The sequence below is a fragment of the Sprattus sprattus genome (assembly GCF_963457725.1).
Source record: "Sprattus sprattus genome assembly, chromosome: 4".
In the NCBI taxonomy this organism is placed as follows: Eukaryota; Metazoa; Chordata; class Actinopteri; order Clupeiformes; family Clupeidae; genus Sprattus; species Sprattus sprattus.
The window spans coordinates 2,932,140-2,959,696 of record NC_137923.1 but is presented as its reverse complement, the minus strand read 5'-3'; the positions used below and the strand labels follow the sequence as shown (position 1 = coordinate 2,959,696).

General features: G+C 42.5%; 2 protein-coding genes across 3 annotated transcripts; one reads left to right on the top strand and one right to left on the bottom strand.

The window, feature by feature from the left end:
• Positions 1-2,683: 2,683 nt before the first annotated feature.
• Positions 2,684-7,124, top strand: LOC308364356 (inositol monophosphatase 1-like). Its single transcript, XM_080837477.1, has 9 exons — positions 2,684-2,711; positions 3,621-3,715; positions 3,897-4,030; positions 4,378-4,482; positions 4,586-4,631; positions 4,816-4,924; positions 5,066-5,174; positions 5,486-5,637; positions 6,088-7,124. Exons 2-9 carry the CDS (start codon positions 3,653-3,655, stop codon positions 6,216-6,218), a joined length of 849 nt encoding a protein of 282 aa, XP_080693603.1. The 5' UTR covers positions 2,684-2,711; positions 3,621-3,652; the 3' UTR covers positions 6,219-7,124.
• Positions 7,125-7,192: 68 nt separating this feature from the next.
• LOC308364354 (uncharacterized protein) lies at positions 7,193-14,906 on the bottom strand. Of its 2 annotated transcripts, none has more exons than XM_080837474.1 (21): positions 14,749-14,906; positions 14,007-14,097; positions 13,701-13,766; positions 13,414-13,580; positions 13,039-13,199; positions 12,792-12,883; positions 12,448-12,612; positions 12,155-12,259; positions 11,552-11,794; positions 11,252-11,343; positions 10,857-11,039; positions 10,408-10,590; positions 9,975-10,073; positions 9,767-9,856; positions 9,364-9,478; positions 9,074-9,192; positions 8,791-8,904; positions 8,630-8,696; positions 8,281-8,374; positions 7,666-7,834; positions 7,193-7,386 (listed from the first exon to the last, which is right to left on the bottom strand). In XM_080837474.1, the coding sequence occupies exons 1-21, from the start codon at positions 14,791-14,793 to the stop codon at positions 7,213-7,215; spliced, it is 2,634 nt and encodes an 877-aa protein (XP_080693600.1). In that variant the 5' UTR covers positions 14,794-14,906; the 3' UTR covers positions 7,193-7,212. The 2 variants fall into 2 exon arrangements, with proteins under 2 accessions (XP_080693600.1, XP_080693601.1); XM_080837475.1 differs by having other exon boundaries at positions 11,276-11,343.
• Between the last annotated feature and the right edge of the window lie 12,651 nt (positions 14,907-27,557).

Sequence of the window (27,557 nt, the reverse complement as noted above, 5' to 3'; positions counted from 1 at the left end):
CAGAGTGCCATAATTGTGTTCCTTATTAAAAAATATACATACAATACACAGACATACACATCCAGCACAGACAATATTTACGTACACTCTTGAGAGCTGGTGAACAAAATAAATGGTATCATTGGCAACAAAGGCGATTCAGGTGTCAATATCTATATATTTCCTGTACTAGTACTTGTTATAAGGATTGCATTTCACCCTTGTATCAAAGAAGCACAACGTGTTGTTTTCTCAGACACAGGGGTTAAATTGGGATTTTCTATGTAGGAGGGCTCTGATCCGGAGGGGCAAATTTCACAAATCTTTCGAGGATTATGCAGTAAATAAGTTGCCAAATTAAACAAAAAACACATCACCGTTAAAGTTAACTTTGTGAAAAGTAACCTACTAACAAATACTTTCCATTTTCCACCACTTGTTTGTCATGTCATCCATTCATATGGATGTGAATCAATCAATACTAATACAATTATTAGTATTTGTTAGTAGGTTACTTTTCTAAAAAAATATTCACAGGGTCAATGCTAAAATACACTACTCACCCAAAAGCCAGATATCACTAACTTTTTGTGAGTAGTGTATGTTCAAGGACCAATGCATAGCCAGGAGGAAGATTCAGATGATGAGCAACCATCCACAAGCAGTGAAGCAAGCAGCCAACAACTCCAGCATTTTTTATATGTTGCTTAATATGTACTCTGTAGATTTTGAGTGTGTTTGATGAGGTCACATTAAGAGCTGATTCATTGATACAAATAAGTTTGAAATTCATCCAGCTAGGAATGAGAAATGTGATTCGGAGATCGCATAGACTACTTGCTAAATCATTTAGAATTAGCAGCATTGTTCTTTTTAACTAGCGCTTGCGAGTTGACACACCAGTAGCAGGCTATCCCTGCATGTCTAAGGTTAATTTTTCCTGCTTAATGAAAATGCAAGCCCATATCTAATGATATTAGCCTATTGGTGATGATCGACCTCTTTCAAAATACCGTGCACCTTTAATTTTGTTTCTCTTACCTCGCCATTCACCTGTCTACTACGATATGTCTGATGATGACCGATTGACGTTGTGTTGTCTGATCGCGGAGGAGGAGCTGCTGCGCAAGTTTCGTGCGCGATATGCCTACTTCTCAAACTTGCTCCAGATGTCTAGGCCAGCCTTTCCCTACCATTATTTAGATTTTTGTTTTAAAACAACATAGATTTGCAATGGAAAAGTTATAAATGAGTAGGACAACATTGCTTGTGAATGGACTAGGCAGATTGCCAAAATCAGCTGGAGCTGCTGCGCAGCAGATCTGCTTTGCAGAACTCCAGACCCGGCAGCTTATGTGCCGGGGCTCCGCCCCGGACAGCCCCGGCCCAATTTAACCACTGCTCAGACACATAATTTGAAGTTCATCTGGAGGCTAATCTAGGCAGGCGGAATAACACATGTACATGTACACATGTACACCTTTTCTCTTATAGGTACAATTTTGGATTTGTCTTTTCCCAACATTTCTTTGAAAAAGGAATTTACTTTTTTTTAAGCACTTATAACACTTATAGGTTCGTTGTGTTTAATAAAGGTATTTGAAGCTTTTTCTAGTTTGGTTTGTATTATTCCACCTCTACGTTTAGTGTACCTTTGGTAGCACATGCAGTTTATTGAATGAGTATTCCGTCCCTCATCTTTCGTTATTACAGTGCATGAAATGCCCTGTATTGTTATTCCTAGGCTTCTTCTTCTTATTATTCTTGTTACCTTTTTCTGCGATTAATTCAGCCCGAACCGAAACTTTGTCGCGTAGGTCTTGTAAAGGACACTTATGCTATGTATTTTTCACTTTTCTAAACTTTATACTTTTTAAGATATTAAATAAAAACGAATCTAAATTTTCCCATTGACTTACATTGGGCCATTATGACATCATAATAGGGTCTTTAAACTGGCTTGCACCTGTGCTTCACTGACACCTGCGCCAAACCAAGGAACCTCTTCTCTGTCCCTCTCAATTTAACTGTAACTAGGAACATTAAGACACCTTCCATTCTCTACTTTTTTTTTCTCCATCTTTCTCTCTATCCCTCTCAGTCTACTTTCTCTCACACTCAATCTCACTTCTTCACTCCATTTTTATCTCCTTTTTTCAATATTTTCACTCTCTTTTTCTCTTTATCCAGAGCCACTCTTGTTCACTCTTCTTTCTTTCTTCCACTCTTCTTTCCTTTCTTCTTCCACTCTTCTTTCCTTCTTTCACTTTTCTTTCCTTTCTTCACTCTCCTTTCTTCTTTCCTTCTTTCACTCTTCTTTCCTTTCTTCTTTCCTTCTTTCACGCTTCTTTCTTTTCTTCTTTCCTTCTTTAACTATTCTTTCCTTCTTTCACTCTTCTTTCCTTTCTTCACTCTTCTTCCCTTTCTTCACTCTTCTTTCTTTTCTTCTTTCCTTCTTCCACTCTTCTTTCCATCTTCCACTCTTCTTTCCTTCTTTCACTCTTCTTTCCTTTCTTCTTTCCTTCTTTCACTCTTCTTTCTTTTCTTCTTCCTTTCTTAACTTTTGCATTTCATGCACTGGTATTTCCTTCAGGAAATGCATTTTCTAGTTGTTTATTAAAAACCAATGCCTAAGTCTCGACTTTTATTTTGAAAAACAATACAGTGGCGACCATAGTGAACATTTCGTTATTGTTGCTGGCTACACGCTGCCTTGGCTCCTCTATTTACCGGTGAGCTTACATTTTTCTTAAAACAGAATTTGCCTTCACATTTTATGGTAGGATTTGATTTTATGCTTTATCCATAATGTAGGCAGTTGGTTACACCCTTAACACAGCAAATACATGCTTTAGGTTTAGGACGTTTAATCAAGTAACGCGATAGACTGTTGCGGAAATGAATAGTACTTAAGATAGACCGACTCTGAAATCATACCAAACCAAATTGTAGAAACCTATTCACGCGAGGTTATTGTTTGACATGCTTTACTTGATTGACCCAATTTAAGATTAAAGTTGATGAAAGACAATGCATTTTCAGGTTGAAATGTTACCCAGATTCGCTTGGGTCGGACGGAGCACGACTGTAGCGGAAGCTAGCGTATTAGTTGAAGTCAAACTTATGAAGAATATAACTTTATTTTGTCTGAGATAATATTGTATACATCTGTATACTTGTCTTTGAGGGAATACATTATCCACATCTTGTATCTGTGAGACAGTCCGTCAGGAGGTTTGTGTGCCTTGTGGGGGCGTGTCCCTGAAGGGATAAAGTGATGTGTGCCTGACTGATCTCCAGAGCTCATTAGGAAAGTTATGATTTTAGCGCTAGGTTGAGTTTAGAGAGCAGTTATTTTTGGAGAGGTCAGGGCACTATTATGCCTGTGCACTTTCCCACCTCTTCGTGTGTGCAGTTTCCTTTAGTCCAGGAAGTTCTTGTAAAACCTACACTGAATTAATTGAATGCGCCTAGCAAGACACGAAGTTTGAAGGATGGTATTTTGGTAAACAATTGCACAGGTTAACAACGCTATCGTTAATTTTACTGGCAGAGGACTTGTTGTCCTATTGTGACATTTTTTGTTTCAAGTCTTTTACGTTTTCCTGACATTTCTGCCTATAAAACTCTTGGTTTTCTAGATTTCTTAGAGGAAGGCCAATACCCAGCCATAATGCCTGACCTTTGGCAAGAAGCCATGGACCACGCTGTGGTCTTGGCTCGGAAGTCTGGAGAGGTAAGTGAATATGTGGCAGTGCTCTGTCTCAACGCAAAAGAGTGTGGTGTGGAATTTCATTTGACACACGTGTTCTTTAAGGATATTTTTTATGTCTTGGATGAGCAGTATAACTGTACTGTATTTTGACCGGCAAGTTTGTATTGCCTTAAAGCTTCCTATGTCATTGTTTTACCCGTAGATTGTCAGGGAGGCGCTGCAGAATGAGATGAAGGTCATGTGCAAGAGTTCCTCGGTAGACCTGGTCACCAAGACTGACCAGAAGGTGGAGCTGCTCATCATCGCTTCTGTCAAAGAGAAGTTTCCAACACACAGGTAGACTGTGATAGAATAATAATAATAATAATAATAATAATAACAAACAACTTCAGGAGCTGTAGAGAGCAACAAACCACAGCCAAAAGCCCACGCAGGCTAATAGTGACTCCTGATGTATGGCTGTTGGAAAGCTCGAAATGGAATTGGGGGAAAGATAATTGAGTAACAGCCATGTAATTAACAGATGGACATTAATCACGTACTCTGTATATATCTCTACCTGAATCTTTCTTTAGGACGAATGCCATTTGGCAGAGAACATTCAGGGTGGTACTTGAGGGTCTGTGAAAGTGCCTTGGGTCATTCAGTGTCCATGTTAAGTGTGTTTGTGTGCTTCATTTCAGCTTCATAGGAGAGGAGTCCGTGGCTGCTGGACAGCCTTGTATTCTTTCAGACAACCCAACTTGGATTGTTGACCCTGTGGATGGGACTACCAACTTTGTGCATGGGTATTATGCTACTTTTGTCCCCTGGCAAGTTAATTACATCTGAAGAGAAAAGAAAACTGTGTATTCATAGCATGTTCTCATTGTTCTTTTCCTGTTTACACAGATACCCATTTATAGCCATTTCAATTGGATTTGCTGCTGATAAGCAGGTGAGGCCATTGATATTAAAGTACTACTGTTTGTGTTTCTGGTACTGGAGATGATCCCAAGCAATGAAGCCATATCTCCTTGATCCTTGCCCTAAGAGCACAGTTCTCTAAAATCTGTATATGTGTGTGTGTGTGTGTGTGTTGTATATGTGTGTGCCTGCGTTCTTACCTTATCTGCCTGTAGCTTGAGTTTGGAGTGGTGTACAGCTGTCTGGAGGATAAGATGTACACAGCTCGGAAGGGCAAGGGTGCCTTTTGTAATGGCGAGCCTCTTCAAGTGTCTGACCAGACAGGTGAGGCCGAATACATTGCCTTGAAAAATCTCAGGGTAACCAGTTCTATCAGATGCTTTCATATATCAATTTAGAAAAAGAAAGGAATGATGGCAATAGCGCTAATCTTATTTTCTTTGTACAATTTCATCTCGTTTCCAGATATCAATCAGTCCATGATTGCCACAGAGTTTGGCTCTAACAGAGATCCAGAGGTTGTTGACAAGATTTTTTCCACCATGAGAAAAGTCCTATGCCTCCCTATCCATGGGTATGGATTATTGTACTCTCAGCCTCAGATTAGATCCGTATGTATGAGTTTGAAATAGTTAATGGATGGAACGTCCCTTTAGCAGCAGGAAGGCGGCATGCTGCTGCAGCCCAAATTGTTTTAGACTGCTCCTGTACCCCCAAGATCCTGGGTTCATGTCTCAGCGAATAGACATACTGATCAAATGCATGTCTTTGTGTTACAAGTCAGTTCTAAAGACAAAAAAAAAAAACATGTATTAAATTTAAACGTAAGATGCTTTACTAATCTCTGTAGAGACAGACCTCTGAATCTTATCTCTCTCTTTCCAGGATGCGAGGTGCAGGCACTGCTGCTACCAACATGTGTATGGTGGCCGCAGGCTCCGTGGAGGCCTACTATGAGATCGGCATTCACTGCTGGGATGTCGCTGCTGGCGCTGTGATTGTGTCGGAGGCAGGGGGAGTCCTCATGGATGTAGGAGGTCAGTTATATCCTTACAGATGGAACTATTCGTAGTTGCTCTTATTGTAACTTTCATCATAGCCCTAATAGACACATATTGCTTTTGGTCAGTAACAACAGTTCACTCACTGGATGCACAGGAGAATTGATTGTTTATCGGGAGCTTGAGATATTCTCTCATGTCTTATCTATCGGGAGCTTGAGATTTTCTCTCATGTCTTATCTTAGATTCCTGGTCTGAAATTCCAGAATAGTTTCTCAGTTCTGATCTGAAATGAATGACTTGGTATTTACTTCCTTCTAGTTAATTCTAGAAGTTGTCTTTGTGCTAACTCCATTCTCTAAACTCAATTCAACTATCAAAAATACTGAAATTGTTCTGATTGTTGATTTCTTAAGTTACATGATGTTTAACAGCCAGTTTATTCAATGCATTAGAAGATTAACTTGACCTTCTTAACATTCTCAGGAGGACCACTAGACATGATGTCCAGAAGAGTGGTGGCAGCCAACAACAAGACAATCGCACAAAAACTGATCAAGGAGATCGAGGCGTATCCTGCAACAAGAGATGATGCTCCAATAGATTCAAAGGAATGAAGCCATTGAATCATTTTCATTTTAATTCATTCTAGTAAGGGAAGTCATTTTATTTGGGTCATAGGTCTGATGTACAGCAGTAGTGGATGACAAGAAACAGTCATTTGTAGGTTAAAGTGACGGTATGACAATGGTTTAATTTTGTTAAGTTCTTGCATAATTTAAGGTAAACACTGACAGTATAAATTATATTTTGTATTCTGCACTGAGCACATGCCAGTTATTTAATAGTGTGGTTTTGAAAATACACATTATGAAAGACCAATGTCCTAAGTTTCTTGCCATTTTTGTTTACAGTTAGTGCAGTACAAAAATAAAAAGTACATGTAAATATTAAACTAATATATATACTGTGTACTCAGTCAAAAGAGTGAGACAGTAGTGTTAGTGGCAATATATTCATCTATCCTTTCATCACCTTTGAGGATGGCCACACTACCTTAGTCAAAGTGCAAAACAGTGCTCAACATGAATGCATTCACAGAAACGTGTGATACTGCTTATAAAGGGATACAAATGAAGACATTAATAACTTGCAGCCTACAACAAACTATCTTCACAAACGTAGTAGTCTTGTAAGAGCAAACAGCAGCCCCTGGTAACAGAGAGTAAATGAATGCGTATCAAAAACGCACAACAAAAAAACAGAAATTCTGTTGTCACAGTGAACACTAGAGGGTGCTAGAAGACAGACGTTACTTATCCCGTACAGAGAGGACATGGAATGCTTCAGCAGTAGTGCATCCCTAGGCAGCCCTGAGAACTAATGAAAAACGGAACACTAGTGTTTCCCAACCATAGAGCACTTCTCCTTCAATACATCTGCAGTCCTGGTCACATACGATCATTTAAAAACACCCGAAACCCAATCAGCGGAACGTCTTTGCAGCAGACACGCGTACCAGAAACATCGTTTTAAATATTATTCTAATGACTGATATTAATGTTGTTATTGGCCAAGATCAGCTTGCCCTAGTCATTGAGCAGCTTGCCCCTAGTCATTGAGCAGCAGCAGGAGTTGGGAGTCTTCTGACAGGCCCCTAGCAGGGTTGGCCTGTGAGGAGGACCAGGGGTTTCTAACAGAGATGGAGGGGGAGGAAGAGGAGGGCTCCATTTTCTTGCTCCTGCCCAAAGCACCAGTAGAGAGACCCACTGTCTCAGTCAGAATCTGGGGAGCAAGACAAAAATGCATAAGTGGTATGCGACAAATATACTAATTGTTTGAAACTGTGGGAAGATTGGAGGGTGTAAACTTGCAACTACGTAATTCAGATAACTAGATAACTACAGAAGCCGCACTTTAAGGCTACAGGATATGCTCTATAGCAACACCATATATTTAAGCAATATAGTGCGAGTGGGGTGGGTAAGGGATAAACCCACGGGTGGTGTTCGGCCGTCGCCATCAAGGCCGGAGGTAAAGTTTATGATGTGGCCATTCATTTACCTTTCTCAGACGCTCTCTGTAAAGCTGATCTGATTCCTGAGGTTGTTGCTGTGGAAACCGGACCCTCCATCTCTGTAGCTCGGCAACCATCTCTTGGATGTCGAACAAGAGAGCTGGGTCCAGATGCTTCTGGTTGACCAGCTCCACAAGGCACTCCTTATAGTGCAACCTTTTAGGGGAGACACATAATTATAGGGATATATATATATATATAGTGATAAAAGGTGCTTTTTCCCCACAGCTGCAGCTGCCTTTCTCCACAGAGAATTGGTGGTTCACAGAATATGCCTGGTTATGGTTTTGTCCAAAGCTACTTATAAAACATTAGAAAAACATTACACCCTCTCCGTTGTATGAAAATACAAAGCTATGACTATATTTATAAAGTATGCTTCAAACAAATTAACTAATGACTTGGCATGAAAAGTGCATTAAAAATAAAATTTATTATTATTATTATTAGATGTGTATCTGGCAATATGTATAGCTATATACATCTAGTTTTGATCATTCCATCATCTCCACGCAAATGCCCAAACTATTTCAGGTTTGTAGTAGTGATGTTTAGATCGGTGTAGCTGACCAGGAATGGGGTGAAAAACGCTTATCACTCACGAGCAGTAGCCATTTTCTTCTTGAAGCGCTGGGCGACCACACGGCTCCTCCCTCGTAGTGCCACTCTCTTTGTGTTCGAGTACCCCACACACACCTGCAACACACACACACACATCCATGGGCCTACTCAACATCTACTAAACTCCACTCTCTTTGTGTTCGAGTACACCACACACACACACACACACACACACACACACACACACCTTATCCATGGACCTACTTTACTCCCCTCTCAACATGATACTCAGCAGACTTACATCTCCCTGCACAATCTACATTACCACACACTGCAGATACCGGAAAACGGCAATTGTTTAAACAACAGGTGTACATAAACTGAGGGTACCTCTCCAGTCTCTGCCTGCTGCTCCGTGTTTGTGCCGTATCAGGAGGGGAAGGGACACTCGGTGAAGCTGGAGGGAGAGATTGGCATCATTCAGATGGTTTTACATCAGATTGATGGGTGGTCATTGAGCGTGTGTTTCGGGGGAAAGGTAGGGAGATTACCTGTAACAGCCTTTGCAGCCTGTGCACACTCCAGTCTCTCAGGTGGTACAGGCAGTCCCTGGGGTGGTGGGCGTGTAGCCCCTTAGCGCCACACTCTGCAGAAAACCTGCAAGCCTGTAGAGAAACAGATGAGCACAGATGCATCCACGCACACACGCACACACACACACACACACACACACACACACACACACACACACACACACACACACACATTTCTGTAAAGTAACAGATGGTTAAATCGCACAATAACACAATACAGACTTCAGGAAAAGTGACTCACAGAGCCAAGCTTGAAAGGTCGACCACAACCTCCACAGAACTCATGCTGACACTGGGTGCATTTGAAGTGAAGACATCCACCTTTGGAAAGGTAGAATCGGAATTTGCACTTTGGGCAATCTAAGGAAGAAGTGCAGACAAAGGCACGGCGCAATGAAGACAAATAAAACAGTGAACAGTTAAACCTAATTACTACAGACTTTAGAAAACGTGAAGAGGGTAATATAAAGGGCATACATAAGCACCCATACGCTGGTGGGAATACTGTTTATGGGGGGAATAATGTCCCACCTATTTTGTTTCTGCTCATGAGGTGCTCTAGCCGTGTGTTCTGGTACTCGGGGCTGTTGTGGAGCTGCCACTCCTTGAACTTCTCACAAGACAAGCCCTCGTGTTGGGGAGCCCACTGAAACACACACACACACACACACACACACACACACACACACACACACCCACACGAACACACGAACACATGAACACACACAAGCTTGCACACAGAATTACATTCAAAGAGACATTGCACTAATGTCTTGATATTCTCAAATCTATCTCTGTGCATTTGCGGTTTATTTGAGAGAATACGAGAATATGTGTGTGTCAATACTGATTTATGGCTGCTTGGGCTTGCACCTGTGCTTCTGTGTGTGTGGGTGTGTGTGAGTGTGTAGCTAGGTGTGATTAAGCTACTCACAGCACTCTTGCACTTGAAGCAGGTGCTCTTGCCACAGCTGGGGCAGTCCATCCTCAGCCTTTCGACTTCGTGCAGCAGCCCGAAGCAGCACTGCAAACACACACACACACACACACACAGCCTTAGGGCATGACTGCACAGGGTCCCCTGGCTCTGTTTACAGTAAGCCCCATGGTGGAAGGTGGGGGTGGGAGTGAGGGCCTCTTACATGGGCACACCAGCGGAAGTTTGGCATCTCCTGCAGTGCCCGGTCCCTAAGCTTCCTCTGGAAGAGCTCGTAGGTCTCCGGGTCAAGGTAGTGCCTGATCTGGAAAACGCAGACAACATGGTGGCATTTCAGCGCAACGCGTGCGCTAGGTTAAATCAGCACACAACTGGCAATGTGACCTATGTGATCCATGCAGCTACGCACTCACAAGTAATGTGTTAAATCATGGGTGAAGCCAGGATACACCAAGAGCACAGTCATTTATGTGCAAACTCTAACTACATTCCGGGAACAGATAAAGAATGGCTGCACACTGACTTCACACTCACTGATGTGCAATACTAGCACAATGGTGCAACATTTTGAACAGGAGATCCACCCCAGGGAAGCTGCCCGTCTGGCCTTCTATGGGGCCGGGTTCTACTGAGCTGACCTGTGTGTCCAGGAGACTGAAGTACTCCACGGACTCCTCCAAGCACTGGGCTCCGCGCACGTCAGGATGATTGCACAGGGGACACACAGCGTGCGCGATGCTCTTCTCTTTGATGACGGAGGAGAAGTAGGCTTTGAAGCAGCTCTCACAGAAGGCACACGAGCAGTGAGTCATGGTGATGATCTACAGGAGGAAAGACAGACAGAGAGAGAGAGTGAAAGAAAGAGAGAGACATAAAAAGAGAAAGGCAGAGAGATAACAAGTCTTCAAAGTAGGGCGGTTACACAGAGAGCGAGGAGGAAAAGGTCACCACTTCTCTCTCACTTCAGCTAAAATCCACAGCACCCAATGTGTGTGTTTATCAGACCCGTATCAGACCCGCATCACACCCAGAGTCCCACTCAAAAACAACCTGCGGGATTAACACCACCCTGTCTTGTCTTGCGTACCTTGCTGAAGCACACTTGCTCCTGGCAGATGGGGCACTCGTGAGAGAGGTACTTGAGGGCGGAGGGCAGGTCCCGGCACGCCTGCACCGCCTCCAGTACGTCAGCGGGGCTGAAAGTGTGGCCCTCCATCGTCAGCAGGCTCTTGAAAATGGCCGCCTTCTCACCCACAATTCCCTCTGGCACCTGTGAAGGGAATCGAATGATCAGCACTTCACGTTGTCAGTCACAGCTTCTGTAGCGTAAGTAATTAAAAGTCTTAAAAATCTATTCTTTAGTGGTGTAACGTGTTAAAGGGCCTCCAACACCAGTGATTCTGAGGGGAAGCGGGAAGCTGTCGCCCTCTGGGTGTGAAACATCAGAGCTCCTGGCTGTGTGTCTTTATTAGGCCTTCTCACCTGAGAACGATCAAATTTCTTCACCTGGATGGGAAACTGTTGCTCGTTCACTGCAATCGCTCGACTTGGCTGTCTCAAAACTTGCCTGACGTCTGAGAGGAAACACAAAGCTGTGAGCCAATGCTGTTGGGCATTTTTCTGTTGCAGCTATACAGTTATTTTTACGATTATTATTAAGATGGTCGCATATGTGCGTTGTGTACTGTATTATTGTACTGTATTATTTTCGAATGATTGTAAACACCCCACTCCATTACACTTAGTGCTAAGCAACTTTATCCTACACGTCCCCGAGAGTACCTCTTGGATTGCGGAACGTGACGTAGGCTTGGTCAGGATGGTCGGTGGGATAAGTCACATCCACAACCTCCCCGCCACCGTTGTGCTTGCGCTGGAAGTAAATTGTCAGCTTGTTCTTCATTCGACTCGGGGAGACGCCGCGGGGTAGGTGGTCAACCACTACAGTGTGGTCGTCATCCAGCAATCCAGCAACTTCATGGGGCTGCTCACCAAATCCTGGCCTCTCCCAGGCCTCGGTTACGTCTGTCGAAGATTTAGAGGCCACATATTCATTCTTTATTCGGTAGTGAATATCTAGCACAACGGGAAGTGAATAGCTAAGACCTTAAAAGTACATTGCATTGTAATGTAAATGCATTAAATCAAATGTAGGTATAATGTGTTTCAGCATGAGACACAGAGGCAGATATCAGATGATGGTTCAATTGTTATTAAAAGTCATATTTCTAAATTGGAGAGATCTGTTTTTCTGAGAAGAATCAAACAGGTATTCTAAAGCAAGCACATGGAGGTATGATAATGCGAGACTGATTATAAATATCAGCCAAACACGAAAACCACAAACAGATCAAGGCATTTCACATTTCAGAAGAAAACACAAACCTGTGTCTTTGGTCCCCAGCTGGTATATATTAACAACTTTCTCTAGTTGCAGGCTCTTGAACATGTTGTCCACATCCTCCACATTAGAGGGAGTTATGTTTGGAACTAACAAAAGGAAACACCAATTACCACTGATGAGACACAGAGAAGCACTAATTAAAGACATTTCAAACCACATCAAACTCCTCACTCCTCAATGCCTGTAACACAACGTGCTATTAAGCAGCCGGAAATTTCTGACAGACAGTGTGTGGAGTGTGAGCCTGACAGAGACAACAGCAGACGGTCCCTACCAGAGGCACTTGAGAGAAATGGGTTGGTGGGGTGGTGTGTCCTGACCACTGGCTCCTCAAACGTGATGCCCATGTCCAGAAGCTCCTGTGTGTATGACCGCCTCACTACACTGACAGGCTCCCTGGTGGCTAGGGACTGACTGGATTTTGAACCCTTGGGTAGAACTAAGGATGACATCATATAGTTAGAGGAGAAGTGGAAAGATCCAAAAGGCAGCACAGTACATGTGTAAACAAAAAACAAGGACATGCAGATCTGCCGTAGCAGTGAAGAAAGACAGCGAAGAGTGACAAAAAGAGAGAGATGAATGGACAGTATGTTATTATTTTTGGAAAGTACTCACTATTGCTATTAGGCTGCACTGCACACGAAGAGGACATCCTGTTTTGGTCACTGGTGTTTTGTTGTGAAGACATTCTGTCAGAGTAAGGCCAGCTGTAATGACATTACACCAAAAAGCACAATATAGCATGCTTACCAAGGTATTCTTGTGTATCACCAAAAAATAAATAAGAGGAAAGGAATCTCCACTACAACAGAATCTAACACTCAGTATATGTTTTTGAATGACAGAAAAGACAGTGATTCACCTGTCATAGGGGGAGGCGTTGGCATCAGCTGACCCAGTGAGCGGGGGCAGGGGAGGGGTAGACAGAGTCACAGACCCCACTGGAAATGCAGTGAAGAGGGGGGTTTCCCTTTGAAATGCTGCCCTCATCTCCTCCAGCACTATGGAAAGGCTGGACCAGCCCTGTCCAAAAACACAAACATTTGCAACTCCCTCAAAAGCATTCGAGGAACATATGTTTGTCATGTGTCGATAAGAATAAACAAACATCTTTTCCATAAAAGACCTAGTTAAAGTCCCACATGTGTAGCTTCATTCAAAGACCGGTATTTGGTACACCTGGCCTAAGAGCAGTGCATAAAAACACAAAGGATTTTTTCGGTCATGTTAAACTTACGATTTTCCAATTGTTCAGACAGTGAAGATGCACGTGGCCGCTTGCGTCCACGAAACTGCTTTTGGCGTTGATCACCATGAAGACAGAGGGACACACAGAGCACTTAGGAGGACTCTTGGGATGCGTCTCGTGGATCCATACACAGATCGGGATGTTGTACACGTTGCCTAAACAAAAACAAAATGTAATACAGAGTAAGATTGCGCAAAGCAGGGGGCATGGACAAATGAGATGGCAGCAGACGTGTAGGCTGCGTGTGAAATCGGAAGTCACAATGTTGGCTGTACCTTCATAGACAACAGGTATAGTGCCACCCAAGTAAACCAACTTCTTCTTCTCATTATTAGGGTAACCTGGGATTTGACACAAAGCACATGAAAACTTAAGAAACAAGCTTGAGCTTGCTCCAAAAACAACACCAAAAACAAATTCAACCCTCTCAGCTCACTGTTGTTATTTCCTAGCTTAAAAATGTCAAATGGACGTTTATTAAGTAAAAGAAAAACTTTAATTTACCCCCTTTGGGTGAATGCACACAGATAATTGTGGTTTCAGTAACATGCGTGCTTCCGTTACGGTCACATTTCACTTACAGTAAAAGTCAACGTGGAGATTAAGGTCTGTGTAAGTGGATGTGGCACTCCTCACGTCAGCCAGGACCTCATTAGGGGAGCAATAGTTGCACTGAAATGTGACAAATAAGGATTAATTATAAGTCAGTCTGTTTCAGACCAATCCACTGAGGAGGAAGAGGAGGAGGAAGAACAACCTTCTATCCCTTCTGACAGGCACTAAAGTGCTTCATTAATTCTTCATCCATTCATATTTCCACAGAGTATAATTAACACACACACAATATTGCTTCTGTTTTATTTTATATGTTTGTAGAGCTTTAGACCTAATATTGATTTAGGCTAACCTGGCTCTCCTTTAATTGGTGCATCAGAATACAGCCTAATAAGAGTGCCAGTGACAGAGTGTGGTCGAAGTCAGTCAGTCTATCTAACCTTCTCCCACCTAGAACATTGTGACATTTCCATGTCAACTGTCATCATGAAAACATCCCTGCTAGCCTGCTAGCCATCCTCGCAAAGTTTTTACTTGCATGTCGTGGGTGCAGTAACGACAGCTTGTGGATAAGTGGGTTAACATCAAAACAAAAGCAAAACAATTGCCTATTCCGTCTACCAACAACAAGGACGTGACATGAGGAGACTATAGCCAATTAACTATAGTGACAGATCCACTTCCAACCCAGATAACAATCATAACAAGTAAGTTAGCATGGAGTAGGTAGGTTCTCTTGTAAATTAGCGTGGCTAACTTTGCACATACCTCAGAAAGTGTGTCATACTCCTGGCCAGCAGTTACTCGCGCCATGTTACGTGTTGTAGCATGAAGAACACTGTAGACTATGTAGCTTTTATGTCACAGACAATCGACTGGAAACATAAATGCATGTACTCTATGGCTTTAACTTTACTGTAAGCCATTAGCAAGCTGGCTAGTTTCGATATCTTTGGACAAGCTGTCATTACGTCACTGTGTCTGCAGGCCGACTAGAGTAGGCTACTACTTCCTGCCATTTTATGTGTGGCATGTGCAAAGTAGCGGGTAACAGCAGAGTACTTTGCTACCAGCTATGGTGTCAGTCATGCTACTTTTCGTCAGAGAGCAGGTTTGTTTTTAACTGGTCGTCATCTAAATCAGATTACTTCTTTAATCAGTTTTAGACATTTTTGCCTGTCACCGAGTCTGTTCAGGTTGAAAGTACTCGTAGTTGACGCTAGATGTCAGTATGACACTCTAGGGATGGCTATGCAAGGTGAAACAATAAGCCTACAAGCCAATAAGCCATATACAAGCCAATACAAAAGGAAAAACTAAGAAAAATGAATGTGTAACAACGCTGGCTTTATCCATAGCCTAAAAAGTTCAGACAAGAAGCACGATTGATCTTAACCTCCAGCACATAGAAAAGAAAAACAGACGCTTAAATTGTCCCGGTGGGTATTCATTCAACTTTGTAACAAACACTAGGCTAATAATTGTTGTGGTAGCAGATGGTCAGCATAATTTCTACTCTTATGTATTCAGCTGTTATGTTTTAATTATTGCTTTCTATGTTTTATGTATTTTAAAGAGAAATATCTAGCTGAGATCAGATAGGCTAGTTACTCTGTCTCTGTTGTCTCTGTGAGAGGACATTGTTCGTAAGGCATTGCATGGAGCAGGGATTGTGTCTAAAGATGCCAGTTAAGGAGCGTGACAGACAGACATATGTGTGGCCAGCAGAGATAGAGAGAGAGGGAGAGAGCACTGTAGAGAGAGAGAGGGAGAGAGCACTGTAGAGAGAGAGAGGGAGAGAGCACTGTAGAGAGAGAGAGGGAGAGAGCACTGTAGAGAGAGTGGGAGATAGGAACAGAAGTGAGACTAATGTCGTTTTCACGCAGTGGTGACAGTAAGACCCTGTTTCTGCTGATGACAATATCTACCTGCAGCATGGGATTGTGCCTCAGTGTGAAGGTGACTTCTCAAGAACAGCTACCAGCCATAGATTCGTTTCCATGAATGGTAAAGGCGAATTAGAGGGCTAGAATGCTTTTGACGTTTTTGTCACTTGAATGTTTAAATTGTACTTGAAACTTGTATGTGTGTGTGTGTGTGTGTGTGTGTGTTTTTTTTTTTTTTTTTGAGTGTGTGTGTGTGTTTGTGATTGCGTGACTATGCTCATGTGTGCAGGAAGTATTCATTGTCATGAAATTCGATGTTTGACATGTAACATGGCTCTGTCAACACCCACTGAGGAAGAGATTGTGACATGAAGCTAACACAGTCTAACACTGGGTGGACTCCGGACAGCTTAATATATCCAGACAGTTGTCAGGTCATTTGTTTGCCACGCGCCGTGTCTGAATCACCTGGGCAGGCACACAACTGCAGCAGACCCTGGAATGAGATAGTCTCCTTGATAGTCTCCATGGTCCAGACCCCATTGTACCACTGCCCTACTTCCAGACAATGGAAACACACTTCACTGCACACAACTGCTCCCCCATACAGCTTTCTTGGATGGGGAATGCGGCAGACACCCCCGATGGCCCTGGAGTGAATTTACCCAGCTGTGCATTAGCCTCTTAACCCACCCTGCCCCCCTTCTTTGACCCGTCCACATCTGCACACACACACACACACACACACACACACACACACACACACACACACACACACACACACAAACACACATATGTGCATGCACACATCCTGCACCTCTCAAGCACTTACCATCCCCCTCACACACCCACCCACTTACTTACAGACACACACGCACACGTGTGCGCACGGCCGCAAAACTCTTTATGGGTTCAGGGTGAGGCTATACCAGATGCTGTGGTGTACGCTTGCGCTGAGGATCAAACCGACCTCGGCCGCCTGCGGTCCTATTCATGGTGCCGCGCGGCGGTGATATTAGGAGTGGCCCACTCCCCTTTGTCACATGCCTCGTCCTCCACAATAAAGAAGTGGCACACTGTGCATACTGCCAAAAAAATACCACAGACGTCACATGCCCTTTCAATTAGTGAGACGCAAACTTTTCAAAACGAGATCCTCATGGCACAGGGTGGGGTAATTGAAATTGTATGCAGGACGAAGGGGCTTTTGCCACCAGGGTATCGCCATGGATTAAACTCAACCAGATGGGTAAAAACGTCTTTTTCAGATGATTTTTTTAGACAAAGTTGACAGGGAATAATTTCAAAAAGTGTTGCTATTCATTATACTGTATATTGACTGTGTATATTTGTAGATTTTGGTCTTTGGCCTTGGTCTCCTAAATAAGTAACTGTAAAACTACTTTCAATTAACAAAATAAAACTGATCTAATGGATAATTAATGTTTCACTAAAAGGCCTCTACTAATCTTTCATTACTGAAAAAGGACTTTTGTAGCTGGAGTCTAATGAGGAAATACAAAAGGCAAAAGTGCCACACCACGTTTGGGGAAAATCAATCTTTAAATCCCACATAACATTCAGTGCAGTGAACCAGCCGATAAGACAATATGAGGTGTTGAAATGTGAAAACACTTCTCTTCTCTGTGCTGTGTTCACATTACCAGTGCTCAGAATGCTGAACTTGTCATTCTGCAAAAATGTTTTATTTTATATGCATTGCACTGGCAGACACAAGCAAGGCTGATATAATGCTAAGTGAGAGCCTTTGAATCTGTGAAGCGTGCAAGATATTGAAAATGAGAAACAGATCAAAAAGGAAAGGAGAGGTTGTGGTGTTTGTGTACACAAACAGGGGTTTACTGGTGCAGTTGATCTGGGAAAAGGCTAAAAAGAGCTTGTCAGACTCACTTCGGGAGAGTGAAGGAGGATTCCTAATGGGGTCTGTCATCTGCTAATGATCGCCCATGGCCGTGATGCGGAGAGGATTTTCAGGGGGGGCCTTGCAGACAGGGAAGAGATCCATAATAATTTGGCATCTCTTAATGAAAGCCACTGGGCATTCCCTGACCACTGCAGAGAGGAGAGGCGAGTGCTGAACCCCTTGCTGGAAAAGAGCATTCAGCCATTAACCCTGTCATCAGCTAGCAAACACTACATTTAACATCAGCCCTTCAGCAGCAGTCTGTCAGAGGACCCCTGATGTCCACCCCTCCGCATCAAACCGAGCACAGCTCATTTTAAAGGCTTGGGCTTTGAGTTTGGCATCAGCCAAAGCAGTTTGGATACACAGAAAGCCTGCAGCAATGCAGGAAGGCCTTCCTAGTTTACCAGTCTGACCTTAACAACGGAATATTGAAAAAAAAAAAAAAAAAAAAACCCTCAGACGCAGCCTCTTAAAACTAATTCCATCACTTGCTAATTGTTGATCAGATTGAGATACGGGCATGCAGTTTATAGGCAGTTTATAGGCTTTTTTTTTTTTTTTTTTTTTTTTTACTTTTTGGGCATGTTTCCCTATCCATCTTGAAATAACAAAATGGTCACAAGGTCTACCACTGGCTGCAAGTGATATTGATATATCTGGAGGTCTGTGTCAACTTATTTAAGGTATCATGAAGAGATACCTTGAGTAACTGATGGCACTCCTTCTCCATGCAAAGTGGAGACTGAATTTAAGTGATGCCCATTTTGATATTCCACATCTTTGTACTCACAGAATGAAACAGAAGGATAATTGTCCCTTGTTTTCCCCACTTTGCCCACTGTAAATATAGTGGTTGTAAGCTGCAAATATGTCACACTGTGCAGAGTAAGAATGAAATGGCTATGTTTGAAAACAACCGCAGCACTTCAGTTCTTTGATACATTCAAAAGGACTCACCTGAAAGCACCAGTCTTGTCTCTGAGAGCCAGTCCATTTAGCTTGGTAGTTTACTAGATCTCCAGCTAAAGAGTGTAATACTGATACCTTATGCGCACAGTGTATGTCATATATTTTGAGCTGAACGTTTCCTGCACAGGGAATTATGGAACAATCATTGACATATATCTGTTCAAAGCAAACATCTGATTACCAGTTTTTGTCCTCACTGAGTGATTTCTCTGGTTTGTCTGTGATTCACAATGCAGTGCTATTATAGTGCTGAGTCAATGTCCTCGTATTGTTCAACAGATCAGATGAACTTTAAGGTATCCTGCCGTCAGCAGTGGGGAATGGAAGTGAACTCTGTCATGTTTCGCAGATGCTTAAGCACTGTGGGCACAAAGCGTTGAGCAATGGTGCCTGCCCTGTAAATATGATATCTCCTTCCTTTGTCCTGTCATCCCCTCAGCAAGGATAGCCCCAGCATGGATAGCCCAAGATAAATGTGCACCAGTCAATTCATTCTCCTTGGACGAGGTGAGAGAGCGGATTGATTTTTTTAATCCATTATAATTGAAGATGCTTTGCTTCACCGCAAGCTTAGCCAGCTCTCCATACCTTCATACCTTTGATCACACCTTTTTTTTTTAAAGGGATGTGTAGCCCAGAAGGCAAAAGGTTAAACAGATGCTTGAAGACATGTTCTCAAGACTATCAATCATACGCCTCCAGGACCTTGCCGAGTAGAAGAGCCGTCGTAGAGGAGTACGCAGGGCACGGACGCGTCCAGTGAATGAGAAAAAGAACAGACAAATTGTGCTCAGTGGGGTGAGGTGCTCACACACTGTCATTAGGGCTGCAGTAGGTGATTAGGTTTGCTTTGACTTGATTGAGCCCTGCTCAGGCACACTATATCCCACCAATCAGACGCTCTTCAGGATGTTAAGGGGAATAAGTGAGTAATGTTGGCCTCTGGTGTGCTGGTGTAAGGCCTTCTCTGCTCTCTGCTCGTAAAGGCCAGAGGGGTAGCTAATTATATTTTGGGGGCATGTTGGGAGCACTATCTTCAAGCTTCGAGGGTGAATAGTATCTCAGTGATTCAATGCAATGCATGCTTCAAAGAGCAAATGTTTGCCTTGGGCAGAGCTTCAGTCCCAACCTTTGGCTTAGAAGTAAACAACATTGCACCAAGTATTTTCACTCGGCTTAACTGATATTAAAAATAAACAAGAATGGCTGCAAACACATATTATTAATGGTTATTGAACAATATTTTTGTGAAAGATTACAAGTCAGCCTTGTGTTTCATCTTCAACAATGATAACTGCTTCAATTCTCCCATGGCAGCTTTTGGATCTCAATTCCCTAAAAAATAAATAAATAGCCCTCCACCCACCCCAGTCACTCCCTTCAAATGCATTCAGGCTCTGCTTTGCGTAATTTGCTGAGTGTTGTATTAATTTAATAAATCTGCCTTCCTTTACTTTCTCCTTTCTCCTTCTTCTCTCTCCATTGCTCAGCCTGCTGACTCAGTGAAGCGCGGTGTGTGTATGAGTGTGTGGTTTCACCCTTGACGACCTGGCGTTTTAGGAGATTTAGGACTGTATGCTGGGTGCACCAAAACTTTGAACCTGTGCCAGCACTATTTCAGTAAGCCATCTTAGCTCCACCGAACCTCTCTTTTCAGTGGGAATACTACCCTGATAGCCAGTAATTTGGTTCACTCCTTACACAACGTACACAAGGCCATCAGGCAGACAGTGTGAGATAGTGTGGAAGAGGGGTAACGCCGTAAATTAAGTTCTTTTCCTCAGAGGAGTTAACAGTTTTCACAAGAGTAATTGGAAATCACAGCTCAAGGTTAAAGTTACAGTATTCACTTTAGAAGTACTGTTTTTCACTTCCGGTAAAACTAAGTCTTTGCTGTGTCATACAGTTACATGGGACCTACATTAGCACGCTCCCTGGAGCAGATTTATGCTCTATCTTGCTAATTATGAATGACATCTGATATAAAAAACATTTGTCGGTGCTGCCACCACGTGGCAAGAAATCTTTTATGCGTTCCAAGAGTGGTGGTGTTGTTCATTTCCACATGTTCGGTTGCATCTCTCTGAAAATCGGCTAAAAACTCAACTCCTCCATCATCTGCTTCAGACTCTAAGGCTCCTTGAATTATATATACATATTCAGCTTTCAATGCTGCCTGGTTCTTCTGCACCTCTCCTCTCAGCAGCCTGGCATTGAAACTGAAGCATGGGTACATGGCACTCTGCTGTCTATGTTTTTTCACCCAAACACTCGTTGTGTTTAACAGTGTTAACATTAACATAACCTACTGTTCTGCATTCCAGTGTTACTGTCTCATCTGTGTTTTACCATATAATAAGAATAGAATACAAGTATTCCATATCTATGGGCTTAACCTTTGTATTGCTCCTTTACTCAAAAATTCACAAATTCTGATCTCCTAGTCAGTGTCAACTAATGACTGGGTGTATTGAAATTGAGATAACTTCTGTAAGCTTACGTTTATTTTACATGGAAACCATGGGTATGAATGGCAAAATAAAGTTTAACTGTTTTTAGAAATTGTGGGTAAATCATATTATCTACTTATATACCACATGTCTTTTGTGAACTATTACTATTAAAGGTGCCTTGTCATTTTGGCTAGAAGCATCCTTTGGCTCTGAAATGTTAGCCCTTTTCATAATCTATGCTCTCCTCTGAATTTGATGACATGTTTTCCTCCTCATAATTGAAGTTGTTTCCTGATGGCATCTTTTGTGTGTGAGATGGATGATCAGCACTCTCAGAGGGCATTGCGCAATTCAATTTTGTGTCCTCCTGTAATTTGTCGGCAGAAAGTTAGACTAAATTAAATTTGCCTCTGCCTTTTTGGAAATTGTGTAGTTTAATTTCTCTTCTTTAAATTCTGCTGTGTGCACCCCTGCCGTGTCTTTATTCCAGATAAAAGAGCAGACGGTCCAGGATACAAAGGGTTGGCCACGGGGAGTAGCCTCTGATTTCCACTCCTGATCAGCATTTTTGTGGGAAATCCTGAAGAATAGAAAAAGAAATGCCCGCTGGATATTCTCCATTGCCAAGCAAAATGCTCTGTAGATGTGAATAAGAAAACAGGCCCTTGAGGGGGGGCCAATCCCATGGATGTTTCATAATAGTGACTTTTAAATGAGGACTGCTGTATAATTAAGGGTCCATAGGAGACAAACCAAAGGTAAAGGACGCTATGAAATACTTGCCAATTAAGGATATGTAAGTATATCTGTAAGGAAGGTTGCTGGTATGTCTCTTCTAAAAATACATGCTTTGTGTGCAGACTGCAAAATTAAACAAATGGTATGAAAAGGCATACTCATTTAATAATCTGTCAGGTGAACTGGATGGCCTTCTAACCAAAGAGGCCTTTCTGCCCACCAGGAAAGTCTGTTACCAATGAAACGAAAGACAGAATTCTTTAGTAATTCCCTCTCGCTGGGTAAACCCTAGACATCAACACACCCTTAGAATACAAATCACTAAAGTCATGTGAACTAAAGAACAAACAGGCCTTGCTTGTGTTTGCTTTACTTTTTACTGCTATTTCTCTGTCAGTATCCTCAACGTAGCTCATACCCCAGCTGCCCAACATGGCCACAGTCTTACAGACGTAGCCAAGGCTTTTGAGTGCATGAGGGTGGGTAAAGTAATTAGAACCGCACCTCTCATCCTCTCTGCTGGTGACTCGCCCTAACCCTTGGCCCAGCCTCACGCTGGATTTTGGAGTGCCATACGCGGTGAAAATAAGTTATAATGAGCTTTTATTCGGTGGCCGGCCTAGGTGTATCAGAGAGAAGGGAGGTACCACAGAAGGTGAAAACAAGAGCATTATGAATTCCTAATCCTTGATACATTATTCATGCATATAACAAGCCACAGAACACAAAGGCGGGCAGGGGAGCCCTCACTTCAAACAGCGCTCTCATATCTCTGTGTGGGTAACCCAGGCATGCTTCAAATAGAGGAATGGAGTCGTTAAAATGCATACATTAACATCAGAAAATAACCTGTGCACTGCATGGAGCCTTTTGCAAAAGGGGATGAATACAGTCAACTGAAAAGACGGATGAAAAATAAAAGTTAACACAACAATCTGTGGGAAGTGTGATTTGGCAAGGGGATGGGGAGACGGGTTGACTGGTGGAGGTTTTTTTTTTATTGAATTCTTTCATCGCTCCCTCTTAAAAGAAATACAGGCCAGTCCTGTTTTCTGCCTTGCCGTTGACTTTGGGTAGAGCACATTATGCTATGAACCGTGCCATTTCCACCGTGTCACAACGGTGAAGGGAGACGGCTTGAAAGAAGTAACACATCCGATGCACAGCAGGTGTTTAAACAGCTCTGAAATATCACACACAAACAGGGAAGAAAATGTGATCGGAGAAAAGGTGCTTGGAAGGACACAACGGGGTACAGACACCAGGGGTCGAACTCTGCATCTCTCAAGTCTAATATTAAACTGTTGTGCATGACTCAGAAACTGTATTAGAAAATCAACAGATGAGACGATGTCAAAGAAGAGAAGACTTTTAGAAGTCTATTGCTTATCATCAAATACAGTTCATAATCATAAAAACATGTGTCTTTCAGGGTTATATTCGGAGCATACTGAAATGACAAAAGTGATTGTGATGATAAAGAAAAGTGCTTTTCTAATTATAAACTATCAATACAATCCTGAATTAACCTAGAGTCTCTCAACTAGCCATTTCATTTTTGTTCAAGAATGTACACATACTTACACGATTCGATACAAAAGTATGGACACAAGTCGCCCCTTCTCCATTCTACAGTAAGTCTTCGTGGGTATCTCTACCCACCTTTTCTGCCCTCAGTGGGTTCAATTCAATTTCATCTTTATTTATATAGCTTCAAAACAATAAAATGGTCTCTATAGGCACCTCAGAGAGCCCTGGACCTGAACCCCTCTAGAGCGAGCAATTTGAGGTTTTTAATTTTGCGTCCTTTGTGTGTCATGCAAGCAGCAGATCTAACCTACCTGCCATGCGTGTATATTGTGAGAGCACAATAAAAAGGGAGAGAGAGAAGGCTATGGATTTAGAAGAAGCTTTTTCAATAGCTCACGCTTTAAAATCAATCTCCAGATAGCACTCTTTGTAGGCCCATCTAAACCTTGGCCTACCAAGCAAAGATTGACATTATGTTTTATGATATTCAAACTGTACGATGTCCACATGAAAAGTCATTTCTGTCAATAAAAACCTTTTCTCCGTTCAGTGCAAGTTTATTGGTAACCTATGGCGATGTCCTTGTCTTTGTCCTTGTCCTTGTCCTGTGTCCTCCTGTGTGACCTAGTATGAAAGTGTTTTTCATGTAGACAAGCAGTCTAGTAGAATGGATGGGGTTCATGTGAGCTTCATGTTCATGTGAGTCAGTTGACAGACGAGCGGCCCTGCATGTCATGGGCTGGTTCTAGGATTACTGTCTCTGTCTCAAACTGCATGAAAATGGCTCATCGAGCTGACAGAATTGTTTTAAGTTTATAAACTAAGTCCTGAATGTTTTCAACACCTCGGATGGACCTAACAAAAGATGGATTTATAAAGGAACTAACCTTTCACAAATAGTCTTGACAAGATCTGACCGTGTTGGCCACAAGGCTGACACTTAACCTTTGGTTGAAGATTGAATGGTTATCAGCTTTCCCTCAAATTATTGTGTATAAACCAGCACTGCACAGAATTAAACTGACAACAAGGTTGTCAAAAAAAAATCAGGAAAATCTGATCATCTATATTTGCCTTGATATTTGCAAGCACTTGATATTGCCCTCTAGAAATAGGGAAAACTACAAAAATGTGGATAGATGTATCAACCATATGTTTAAAAACTTACTGAAAAATGAACAGAAATGTGCATTTAATTCATCAAACATGTCTAGGGTCTTCTGAAATAGTCACTTGGGAAAACACTTAGTAGACATAAACCCTTTTCTCAGTTTAATCTCTCAGTAAAGAATGCTAAAATGTTAAATATATGAAAAGGACGAAGCAGCAAGTTTTCTTTTTAACGTACACCAATGATTAATTAAGCATGTAAAGACTCCCGTGCACTCAGAGTGTCTAATCGCATTTCGCCTTTAAAGATGTTTACAGCTTGCCGACTAATTGTGCACATGCCTTGTGCTAATCTCCCTGGCTATTGTTGTCTGTTTGGTAATCCCTTGAAGGCAGAGGAGAGGTGAAGCGTGCACGCAGGAGTCTCTCAGGTCCTCTAAGGCATGCTGATGACTACACCTTGACAACAGAACCCCTGGACCTTTTTTTCCCCCTGTTGGGCCTGATTTAATTCCATTAAGGAAACCATAGAAAAAAAAGAAGAGGGACAGAAAAAATAATCTATTACTTCCATTCAGTCTAAGATGCATGCTAAGCGTCTATCAAACAACTCCAACAACACCAAACATCTTCTTTGAAACTATTTCTTTCTTTCTTTCTTTTTCCCCCCTTTAAATATGGGATGACTCGTTTCCTTTTCTCTTTTGGCAATCTTATTTGCCTGACTGAGACATTAAGTCAGGTCATCAGCTGCAGATGTGCTGTGCAGTTAAGTGTAAAAAGAGATCTTGGGAGAGAGGGTAGCCTTGAAGGATGCTGCTTCCATCACTGATGAATGAGCACACAGAGACATGCACACACAAACACACTCAGAATAAATGAACAACAGCCTTATCCATTGCTTTGCGCCAGCCTTTGGGTTAAATGCAGGTGATCTTAATCTATCCATTTTGACATGAACAAATAAATAAGTAAGTCAATAAATAAATAAATAAATCCTGTACATGATGACAGAGCAATCCACTAGCTATGCAATACTTTGCATCATCTCATAATTGTTTTTATTTTCTGGTAGGCTGTCATTCAGTCAGAGGAAAACACACAGATTTGAATGACTAAGTAGCACTGTGCTCTTTGTTTCTATCAACCTGGTTCATATGCCTGAGTGACATGAAAGGTAGGCCTACCGTGCAATGCCGTACCGTACTGTGAAACAGTTTGTTAGTTTTATGGTGGAACAAAAAAGTCAATCATTTGTTGTGTCTTTATTATGCACACTCTGTGCACATCTCAGTTGGCCAACATGGGAAGGTTAGGAGGTGCATTAGCAACCCCCCTTAGAGCTGACCTCGGCACTCCGCTTCCCAAAACCACCAGGGCAACAGCAGCGTGATGTATAGGGGAGTCAAGAGCTCTGGGGTTCTGGGTGCAGTGTGAAGACCTGGGGGTGCTGGAGGGGGGGGGGGGGGGGGGGTCTTTTGAAAGGGGGAACAGTTCAGAAGGGCTCCAGGAGCCCAGGGCTGCTGGGAGTTGGAGTGCACAGTGGCAAATAGAAAGGCGGGGGGGGGTTGGGGGTTGGGGGTTGGGGGTTGGGGGTGAGGGGGTCGGTTTGGTGAGCAGTCAAGAGTCGAGCCCTGAAGGAGCCATGACTAACAGGCACAAACCCCTCAAGGAGGAAGTCACAAGCCGGGCTGTGAACTGAAAGTGACAAGAAGGAGCCCACCCGTAAATCTGCTTTTCATTTTAATTAGCCTCAAAAACAGGCTAGGGGGGAATCAGGGAGGAGGCCAGAGGAAGATCAACACAGACAAAACCAAAGCCCTCATGACACCAAGAGGTAGTGTGTGGAGACGGTATTGGTCTCTGTATGTGTGAGAGTCTATGAGCTAACGCCTAGTTGATAACAAGCTCAGTGGACTAGTTTTCATGTTGGTTTAATAGAATGTGAAACTGATTTCCCTTTAGCTTTTCTTTTTCTCAAAGCCTGCATGTCATTTGTATGCAATTTGTAAAATTGCCAATATTTATATATATTCACATACCTACCTCGACGCAATGTTACTTGATGTGTTGAGCTGTATCGCTACAATTTATTCGTCAAAAACATCATTAGTTATACTCTCTAGGTTCACAGACCTCTTTCACATTCTTAAGAGATGCACTTACAACCTAACTATCAAGTAAAGGTGTCTGAATGACTCTTATTAAAAATTGACTGAGATCATACCCAAATGAACTTCTCGTTGTCCGCTGTGTATTTTAACTTTCCCATTTGAATATTTTCCGATGTCCACCCTTAATGCCCTAGTGACAACCTTGCACTGTAATGCAATCAGTTCCGACAGGCATAACCAGTGTGGTCATAGAATAATGCGTCCATACGCTAGTTCAATTAGAGAGCGATGACATATGCGGTTGGTTCCTGCTGGGTGGATAGAGGATCACACACAGTGGATAGGCCTACTGTGCTTATTCTCATTTCACCCTGCTCTTTTCAGAACAAAGTGTCACCAGTGCTAAACATCTGTCAGGTTTTGGGAGGGAGAGGAACCAAACGCACAACAGAAGCAGAAGCAACTGCAAAAAGTGAGCTTTACTTACAAAGTGAGGTTTCACAGTGACAAAGATCAGGCAGGCAAACTAAATACAGACAGTAGGCTAAGACTCAGGCACAGGCACAGGCACAGACACAGACACAGACACAGACACAGACACAGACACAGACACAGACACAGACACAGACACAGACACAGACACAGACACAGACACGAAGAAGGCAGCGCAATGAACTGACAAACAAATCTTGAAAAGGCAGGGTTTAAATATACAGAGTAGCCTAAAACAGACACAATGAGGAACAGGTGAGCACAGAAAATGGCGGCAAACTAACAGCGACAGGTAGTAGAACATGACATGAAGGGTGGGGTCAGAAGCAAATAGAAAACAAAAATAAACAAAAGCACA